The following is an 11,289-nucleotide window of genomic DNA, read 5'->3' as shown; positions in this document are numbered from 1 at the left end:
ATATATTCGATATACAAAAATTTGTTTTCATACATGATCAAAGCATTTTGAAAAAACAGCCTTAGATTAGTATGATTTCTTAAAATTATGTCTTTCATTTTTGCAGTCATTACAAAAATGATAAATAATAATTTCACTTTTTCATTCTAGAAAAATGAAAATCTATGCTTTCTTTTATAATCCTTAATTCTTTGTGGGAGCAGATTTAAAACTTCTGTAAAAATGAAGTGGCATGTGATAAAGATTTAGTTATTATAGTCATACAATTCTGGAATAATAAATTACCAAGCATAAAAAATATTTATTAATACTAAATATTTATTTTTAATATTTAGAGACTGAGTGGGCTTTCTACTAAAAATACAGAACTTGCCATTGTTCAGATATACTTCCTATTTTCTTTCAAATGATTGAGGTCACATAAGAGAGATTTTTTAAGATTGAACCAACAAAAAATCGAGTACAACATATATTTTTGTTTTGATACGCTGTATTCATATGATAAATCTATATTTATTTTTTAAAGTTTAGAATGAGAATAAAAGGGGTGCAGGTTGGTGGCATTTAAATTTCTCTTTACTTTGTGGCATGGGTGCACATTAAATAGCATGGAACAAAAAGTCCTAGTTACAAGTAGGAACAAGAGTGGTAGATGATTTTTGGCTCTATCTCCTGGTCATTGTTTCAAAATGAGACAGAGCTGGGCACCTATAATGTCATTAAAAATGTGCCCAAGGTTTAAACTAATGACAGACACAACCAAGTGCACTCTTGGTCACAATGATTTCATGGACTGATGTTACTGTCAGAGGAGTCTGTGATTTGTTTTGAATTTAACTAAATAGAAAGTTACTATATGTTATTAATTGCTTAAACATTCAATTAACTTATTATTATATGATCAATTAGTTAAATGATTTTTCCTTCCATCGTATGAATAATTTTATATTCTGAAGCTGTCATTTTAATATACATATAGTACATATAAAAACTATAAATTTGTTCACTATTTTATAATGTAATGGATAAATTAATAAGCTTAACAATTGTAATCTAATGTGCTTTCGGCTGTTGTAAAAAGTGTCTTCCAACTTAACTAGAGCAATTAAAATAATGGCGATATCTTAAGTATATTTCAATATAAGAAATATGAGGTACTGAATATCATGAAGAGTAATAAAACATATTGCCCATTAGGTAGAACAATTCCTACGCTTAGATACGTGCTTATGAGACTACCTTTATCGTCAATATTTTGATGATATTTACTAACAGTGAACTCTGTGAATGTATAGCAAAATAAAAATTTTATTATATTATTAATTGTTATTTTGCCAGTATGAAAGCAGTTGATGAACACTTCTTTCACTAATTGGGCGTGAACAATTCCACACTTCATGAACACCACATCGATGTGTATGCCGAAATGAAACTTTAATCAAAGTGCACAGATTCTTTGCAACATACTAATCATGACATCTCATATACTTATTATTTTTTTTTAAGTTCTGACATGTAAAGCAGCTAAGCATTCTTTATTTCTAAAACTAGTCTCTTTCTTATTTAGACTTGCATGTTGATACACATAATCCTTCTTAAAAATAAACTTTGCTCTTTCCAATTTGCATTGTTTTGTTTTGGAAGAAATAATCCAATGCACATGGGAAACAGCTTCAAAATGTATTTTCCAATTTTCCCATCTATCTTCAGTATTAAGATCGCATCTAATCTCGCAGTCGAAATCCTCTTTGCCTCCGAACTTAGAAAACACTACTTCGTAGGAACATCCATCAAATAAAATTTTATAAAATTCATTTTCCACTTCGTTTGACATACTTGCAGCCATCACAAATTTGCAACATAAACCGACAAAATTACTTTCCTTTTGCGCATGCGCTTGGTGTCATAATTTCGCCAAGACCTGATAAATCTCCAAATTTAGTTGCAAGTTGCATTTCCTAGGGAGAAAGTAAAAATACACTTCCCGTTCTGCATTTTATAGTAAATGATTTAACTACAGCATTACTTGCTACTATTAAAAGATTTATTGCTAGACGTGGAAAATGTAATACCATAATGTCAGATAATGGTACTAATATGGTTGGTGCAAAACCAGAACTGAAAAAATTGCATAGCTTAGACCTTAAATCTAATTCTGATATAGTAGATTTCTTAACATCTGCAGGTATAAACTGGAAACTGATTCTACCTAGAGCACCAAATTTTGGTGGTTTATGGGATGCAGATATTAAGTCATTTAAATATCATCTTCAGTGTAGAATCAGCAGTTACAAATTGACTTTAGAAGAATTTTGGTCTGTTGTCACACAAATTGAAGGTATTCTCAATTCTTGTCCAATTTTATCTTTATCAACAGATGTGAATGATTTTAAAGCCTTAATGCTGGGTCATTTTTTAATTCGATGTTCCATTACTTCTTACTCTGAACCAGATTTATCTCATCTTACAGATAATAAAACTTTTCTAAATGTCAGATTGTTTCTAAGTTCATTTAACTTATTTAGAAATGTTGCCAAACATTATTTTTACATCATCTCCAACAATGCCCCAAATGGTTTATTAATAAAGAAAATTTAAAGGCAGGTATGTTAGTTGTGTTAAAGGAAGATAATCTTTCCCCCTTTAAATGGTCTTTAGCTAGAATTGTAGAAGTTTTACCTGGTAAAGATAATAAAACCAAAGTTGTAAAACTGAAAACATCAAATGGTGTATATATTCGATGTTAAATATGTTTATTACCTATCCAGCATAACAATGTTTAGCTTTATATTATTGTGTTCTTATTGGAAATTGTGCTTTATATTAAAATGAAACTGTTTTAAAGAGTAGATTGCAACATAGTGAATTAGTTTATGTTCTTTAAAATGTTATATTATATTCAGGATGAAAAAATATCTATTAGCTTTCATATTTGTACTGTAGAATTAGTTGTTCTTGAATTTGTTAAAATGTATGTTTATAATTTACGTACTGAAATTTGGAATTTCAATGGGCAGCGGCATGTTAGAATACAGCGCCACCTATTATTGTATATAGAAAAAAACACTCATTAGGCCCCCTGATTCAGCTAAGCAACATGCCAGAGCATGTACTAGTACTGAATGTAGTTAATTACTGTTAATAAAACAGTTAGTTTACTATTTATACAGTCCACTCATTAGTTTTAGAATTATAGAATCATAGTACAGCAGCTATATTGCTTGGAAAGGGAGTAGTGTAACCTCTATAAACCATACATCATCTCTTTGTTTCTACAACTTTATGCAACTACAAATGGCAATGATAAATAAAGAATATGATTAAAATAATTGTGGCTTGAATTCAACTTTTGACTGTTTGTACAACTTTGACAACTTGCTTGGCATTAGTTTTTGTCTGTTTTATATTGTTGTTACTTAATGTCATACTAACCCCTTATTTATTTATTTTTTACGTGATATCGTACTAACCCCTTATTTACTTGTTAGTTCTTTATTGTTGTGTAATGTGATGTTTTTATAGCTTTGTAACCTTGATTTACTATTGTATAAAATGTATTTGTTCTTATGGTTGGTTTGTTTTTTGTGTGTAGCGTAACATGGGCGCAGCCCCTTTGTGTCATAAGACGAGCTTAGCTTGTCAGGTGGGCCGGACAATGTCCTAAATAAACAATTAAATTATTAAAATAATAATGTTTTAAAAGATCGATGTCTTAAGAAGTAATAAATAATTTTCTTTAAAAAATAGTAGCGAAAAGTTATTCTTAAAACAATAAATAACGTTTTTGTGATGTAGCAACTGCTACAAAGGTACTCTAATTGGAAAAAAGTACCTAACATTGCTTGGTGATTCAATTTTCCCTGCCATTTGTGTAATGAATGGCAATGACAGGTTTTATTACCAAGAAGATGGCCCCTCCACACTATCATAGGGATGTGCAAGAATACCTGGTTCAAAATGTACCAGGCCAGTGGATTGGATGCAGGGGTCCAATTGAGTTTCCTGCCTGCTCTTCAGACATTACGGCACTCGGTCTTATGGGGCATAGTAATAGCCTAAGTGTACTGTTGTAAACCACATAACCTTGACATAGTTCGGAATGAGATTTAAGCGAGGTGCGCAAAAATCCTGTTGGACATTTTAGTGCAAGTACAAAATCAGTCGTGACTCGAACTCAAAAGTGTGTCGATGCTGAAAAAGCCACCATTTCGAACATTTATTTTATCCACCATTTGGAATATTCACTTTGACCAGAAAATATACTTATTTTTTCAAATTGGACTGCAGCCTTACTTTTCATAGAAATTTAACCTTGTAGGTTGGAAAATAAATTTTCTACAACATTTCAAATTGTATATATATTTTTCCGATGCACTCTGTATAAATTTTGTGCAATCATTATTATAAATCAACTCTCAATACTCAAAGAAGTTTTGATTCTAGTTACAGTTACATAAATTTAAGCCTATAAAGTTATGCAAACCTTTTCAATTATAATACATACAGTACTACTTTATTCTATATTAATTTATAGGAAAAGAGGCAAACCTCTGAGCCTAAAAAATCCTAGGGAAGATTAATTTGCTTGCAAATGAAATACCTCATAATTTTAACTGAAGATTAATAGAAATACAAATTTCATTAAATAATTTATATAGCAAGCTATTTTTCCCTTAAAAATTTATATAATTAATATAAACATTTCTGTAATTTTTTCAAATATATCATGTGAAATTCTATTTTATTTATTTATTTATTTATTATTTTTTAATGAAAAGTCATCTCTATAACAGCAGAATATACTTAAACTTTCCTTAATCAAAAATGCCCAACATTGTTTTTGATATGTTGAATAACTACTACTGAATGCACAACATTTATTGACTGCATAATAATTAATAACATTTAAGTTAAATATTTAGAAAAGTTATGCCAAAAGAAAAGTGGAAGTAAACTAATTTTCAAAAGATGCAAGAATTAATTTTCATTTATAAAGGCATCATCTCTTGCAAACTTTCATTTGCTACCCTCATAACAGAGGTTATGTTATTCTTGAAATAGCATAATTCAGTTTACATTTTTTCCATATTCATTTTTGAGCCATCATACTATGTCTTACTGCATTAAATACTGTTTGAAAGCTTAGATTAAGCTGAATAACTTTTAAAAATCATATTAAACATGAACCATACAAAGCTACGAAAACAAACTCACGGATGGCAATGTCCAACGCTAATAGTAACAATTCCACCAAACATATCTAAATATCTTTTTCCTTTATCATCCCATACCCACTGCATGTGACCTTGAGTTATCATGATGGGATTCTTATACAACAGAGGAAAACAATTGCTGATATTCTTTTTCCTGATATTCATAGCTTCATCATAACTAATTCCCTACAAAGAAAGATAAAATACATATTAAATGGAATTAAATTATTATACATCAAATTACATATAACAAGAAAGCAGAAGCATAAAAGGGAAAAGTAAAAGCACTGATTTAAGTACTCCTTGAGCACATAAAATACTAATTCAAGCAGTTAAACACAGATGAGAATAATAATCTGAATGAATTAACATTAGTACTGCTTAAGTAATTGAAATATTTTTTTTAGTTAGGTACACATGTGAATAATTTATTTACATAAAAATTAAAAATAAAAATTGGATTGTAATTCTTATACAATGCATTATTTTGTTTTGAAATAAGAAATGCTACTGAGAATAAAATCAGAAATAAAATTATTTAAAGAAACGGTACTAAATTTCAACGTATCTGATTACACTGCATGACTGCAACTATCTTTTGTATGAATTTCAGCTTTTGATTAATATTGGGTTCAAATTATGCAAGTACTGAAATCACTATAATTAGTAAAAATTTTGCAGGATTTATAAACTTTGCAATACACTAACAGGTAAAATTTAAATATGATGTTAAAACAGAGCATCTATATTATTTCACAGATTTACAATCATAACTATAAACAATTTGTTTTAACAAGACAAAAGGCTTTGGTAATTTTTGCATACAGTAAGCAGTTTTTCTAAGATGACCACCCAAAGGTCCAGACGATTTTAAACGATAGAATTAAATTTCATGACAATTGCAGCCACGTTAAAGAATCCAGGAATTTTAAGAGCTGCAACTAGATTCTCAGAGCATCACAATTATGTATGCACATCATTTTTAAATATAAACAGATTGTCATGAAAAGAAACCCAAGAAAGGATATGCAAGAATTTCATATTTTTTATGTAATTAACATGACTCTCTCTCTCTGTATATATATATATACAGAACAAAGTCCAAAATCCGGACTCATCGGGACTTCGGCAGTTCCGGATTTGGGATTTTTCCAGATATTAGATTATCAGTTTAAATCTAGTAATATGGCATGTAGACATTATAAAATTAAAAATATGAAATCGTGATTTATGAAATAATGAAGTACATATTTATGATCTAAAGGGTATCAAGATTTACAAAAAAAAAAAAAAAAAAAAAAAAGCTTAATATTTATTTGTTTACCTTATTAAACATTTCTTTCAATGCAAGTTGCTTCGTTTTTTTGTGCTAATACTTTCTCTTTAATTTTGTAGACAGACATAATCTCTTGTTTAGTTACATTGTTGAAGTCCTGTAACTGCAATTTTCGAGAATTCCGACTAACTGCCAATCGAAATTTTCTTGTTTTTCAGTAACTTCTCTGTCACTTTCTTAACTATCGGTAGCATTTTTTTCTGGATCTAGAACCATTCTACAGCTTTCGCCATTCATTAATTGATTGATGATTGAGAAGCATTGTCATCACAATGAAAAACTTCTTTTATATCACCTTCATTAATTACTGCTTCTCTACATTTCCTTACAAAATTAGTTAATTGGAAAATTTCACCTTTGTTTTGCGATATCCGAAAATCTTTAAAATTAGCGGCTATCATCATCAAATTAGCTATCCTTCACTGTACATATTTGGCTATGCATCATAAGCTTGGTGACTAACGACAAGTTGTTCCGTTAAATTTTATCTTGCGTCTATCGCGCAATGAGACAATTAAGCCTGAATTGTATGTTATTTATTATACTTATGTCTATTTCTTGCACATGCTTAAGGCTTATCAGAGTTCTGAGGTCTTCAGAGTTCTGAATAAATAAATTCCCACATATACTTAAGCCTTATTGAGGGCCAGCGTTAGATATCTTACCGCCTGATGCATTCTCTGTGGGTCCTATACTCTGCGACTCGTTGCGGCCATACAAGCCCTGGCGCTGTTTCTTCTTTGTGGATCTATGTGGTTTATGTGAATGACAAATCAGTTATTTTTAATTCAAATAGCCCTAAATGTAATCTTTGGGTCTATGAGTATCATAAGCAAAATCTATTTTTAGCATATGGAAGAAAATTTTAGTAAATTTTTCCTTATTAAAATTAACATTTTTTAGCACATTTAACTTAAATCTGTAATCATTGCCAAGTGTAATGTCAACATAAAAGGTTACCATATTCCTTTATTTATTCAATTACTAACATAAAAAAAAATTGTTTAGGCATTGCTACACGAGTCATTACTCAAGTTGTCATGTTTTGATAAACATGCGGTGGTGAAAGGAAAATATAATTAAAATGATTCGTCAGGTTGGTGACAGATCAATGATGTATCTATGTGGAATGTTTCAGTTTGAGATGTATGCCAAGCAGATACGCAGCAACAGAGCCAAATTACTGATCATACAAATTTATGCTAAAATGACTGTTTCTTCAACAACAAGGTATTTTATTCAGTGTCGAAGTGAAATTAAGAGTCGGAACTCTCCAGATGTATTACTATGGGTGGAGGGGAGAATCAAATGCACATGCGTAAAGCCTAAGAGAAAAACATTATTGGTGGTTTTGAGGTCCAGATTTTAGACCATTCCGGATAATGGACATCCGGATTTCTGACTTTGTACTGTATATTAGGGGTGTTCAAATGAAAAGGTATGAAACGACACTATAGATATGCTACAGTCCTTATTCACAAGTAATCACCGGAGCACAATTATCCCACTGTTTCACAAGCCGAAGGATTCTGTCTTCCCAGAATTCCTGTAGCTGTTACAGGAGCCAGTCCTCCACTGTGCCCATCAGCTCATCGTCCAAGTTCCCTTTGCGATGTCACTTCTCAACAAGTCGTTCACTTTGTCGATGAGTTCAACCATGATTGCTGTTTTTACCTGGCCTAGTCTCAGGTCATCACTCAAACACTTCAAACCTTCCCGAAAACTGGCACTCCACTTTCTCCCTGACATGTTGGACACAATCTCCTCCATATATGGCCACCATCCAGCAATGAATATCACTCAGTTTAATCCCTTCCACAGTCAGAAATCTGATAACATCTTGCTGCTTCTCATTTATCAAATTTTGCAATGTGAATGCCAAGATGTCATCACATGCACTGCCGCATCAATTGCATTGAACACACAATTGCCTGCTTCACTCCGGCATCATGTGCAAGAACTTGCATATGCACACAACCACATCGGACACTACTTTCGCATCCTTACATGTGTCACTCACTACCTTATGCCAAAGCAATATATTCAAATTCAACCAGTCTGGTTGTTATGATGTTTCGTACCTTTTCATTTGAACACCCCTTATACATATATAATTATAGACAAAAAGTAAGAAATTTAGAACCAAGAAATTCAATACCAATAAAATCCAAAATTCCCATAAATACATAAAAAATCAAACCGTTGTCACCAAACCAGAATTGGCATAAACTACAGATATGTGAAATACAAAAGTTATAAAAAATATATAGGAAGAGAAATGCAAACATATTCTAATTCAGCGTTATCAAAAGGAAGTAAATCAGATTCAATAGATTCTGAACCCAAGAAAACCACTGCGTTTTTGTTCATCCAAAACTAGTTGAAGAACCATTATAAATTATTTAATTGTAAAAGTTCACAAGAAAAATCCTATATGCCTCCTTTATGCAGAGGAATCTGGTAAATGAAATGAAATGAAAATATAAAAAACAAATCCATATGTAGTAAATTCAATGTCCAATAAAGTAAAATAAAAAATAATTAAATATATTTTACTGAAATTAAACACAAATAAAATATAATAATATTAAATATACATAGAAATTAACAGAGAGTATTCAGAAAGCAAACAAAGAACAAAAGACCAAAATTCAAAAGTAGATGCCCATGGCTGCCAGAAGCATAGAGTAAGAAAATGGAAAAAAGAATAAAATTTTCACATCATAGGCTTATCAAGATGACTAGAAAAGAATAGGCCCTCTGTTAATAAAAGTAAAGTTAAGAAAAATTGTACAGTAATACAAATACATAAATTATACTATAAAATCTCTTAAAACATCCGTCTTTCTATTTGAGCTATCAGATAAAAAATTCATTACTTTAAAAAATTTTACAGTGTGTAGACCACTCTAGCTTTTTTAAGTAAACTGTTTATGCAGTTAATTAAAACTTCATTAACTTCTAAATTTTTAGTAGGGAAAAGAAATTCTTGCTGCTGTTGTTCAATTTATGCGCATACTTTTTTAATTTTGGTGTGACGATTAAAAATTGCAATTGCTATAACATTTTTAGCAATGTTGGTATTCCAGTTTATAACCTTAGTTGCAAAAAAATTTATTTCTCTTCTTCTATTAAATAGTCTTGCTCTTGCTTCTTTAAGATTATAAATGCTAAGATCCAGATAATCTACAATTAATTATTTTTTTTATTGGTCTTGTGAAATTTTAAACAGTGAGAGATTCAAATTTGCCATCGTCAATTTGTTTTGCCAGCGATGGTGTCCACTTTTGAATTTCAGTGTTCCGTGCTTCATTTGCTCAATGGTAGATTCTGAATTAAGTTTTCTGTTAATTATTATTTATATTCTGTATTATTTCTGTGTAAGTTTTAATTTATGTATATTTTGTATTATTTCTGGGTATATTTTGTGCAATTTTTTTGTATATTCTGTATTTATTTTATTTGTATTTAATTTCAGTAAAATATGTCTAAATATTTACTTAGTCTTTTACTTCATTGGACACGGAATGTATTACATACAGATTTGTTTTTGTATATTTTCATTTCATTACGGATTCCTCTTCATAGAGGAGGCATTCAGGATTTTTCAGGTGAACTGTTACAAATAAATAATTTGAAATGGTTTATCAGCTAATTTTGGATGAACAGAAAAGCAGTGGTTTTGAATCTGATCTACCTCCTCTTGGTAATACTGAATCAGAATTTGACTGCCTTCCTCTTCCCATATATTATTTTAATTTTTGTATTTCATATATATGCGTAGTTTGTGGCAATTCTTCTGGTTTGGTGACAATAGGTTGACTTTTTACATATTTGTGGGAGTTTTGGATTTTATTGGTACTGAATTTCATTGCTTTCGTATCTCACTGAATTTGGATCTAAATTTCTTACTTCTTGTCTACAACTGATTTATCGTAATAGTGGGATAACTTTGTTTTAAAACAAAACATTTATGATACTGTAATACAGTAAGCAGCTATAAATGCTTCTTCTAATAAAATAGGGGTTTAGAACTAACCAATACAAAACAAAGGGTTGAAGTTTTCCTTTATAAACTTTACTGTAATTTAGACTAACTCCCAGATTACTTTTACTTTTTGCTCATATCAAGTACATAGAAATTAAGGAATGTCAGAGTTCCAACTAATTAATCTGTAGACATAATGACACTCCAAATCAACCCTCTTGCTACAAAAACAGCAATCACTTTGAAAAACGTTTAATTGTATTTACTCCATAACACATAAAACTTTCAATCTTCTTTACATTGGACAAATTTATCTTAACATCAGAATCAACAACCACAGATCAACATTAAAGAATTTTCAATCAATAACAATAGTAATAATACACCTACCAAGGAACTAGAACATTTTAAATTTCATGATTTTAACAATATAGCTATTAAAATTTTAGATACTGTTCTAATCTTAAAAATTGATGGTTTAAAGAATCTCTAAATATTTTACAATTTAGGAAGCTTTATCCATATGCAACTACAATCTATAACAAATTAAGTCTTTTTCACCAAGAAAACATAAAGAAGTACTAGAGGAAAAAGCAAGAAAGTAAGAACTTCTACAAATATTATTTTAGTACAATAAAAAATTCCAGGATATGTTTGATAAGATTAATTTTAAGAAAAATATTCTTGACAACCTTTATTCATTCCCTCACATCATCTACTTATAATTTAAAATTCCTTCACAAATAAGTTTA

General features: G+C 30.1%; 1 protein-coding gene across 1 annotated transcript in view; it reads right to left on the bottom strand.

The window, feature by feature from the left end:
* The window catches only part of LOC118181588 (alanine--glyoxylate aminotransferase 2, mitochondrial), a 173,922-nt gene that overhangs the window by 133,179 nt on the left and 29,454 nt on the right, over positions 1 to 11,289 (bottom strand). Inside the window, exon 3 of the mRNA XM_035350742.1 lies at positions 5,215 to 5,399. Within this exon, the coding sequence (XP_035206633.1) occupies positions 5,215 to 5,399 (185 nt within the window). The remainder of the gene's footprint in view (positions 1 to 5,214; positions 5,400 to 11,289) is intronic.

The sequence above is a fragment of the Stegodyphus dumicola genome, chromosome X2 (genome assembly GCF_044657685.1).
Source record: "Stegodyphus dumicola isolate Sdum_Otavi_A_Nest chromosome X2, ASM4465768v1".
Classification (NCBI taxonomy): Eukaryota; Metazoa; Arthropoda; class Arachnida; order Araneae; family Eresidae; genus Stegodyphus; species Stegodyphus dumicola.
Note: the sequence above shows the minus strand (reverse complement) of the source record. Positions and strands in the feature narration are given on the sequence as shown.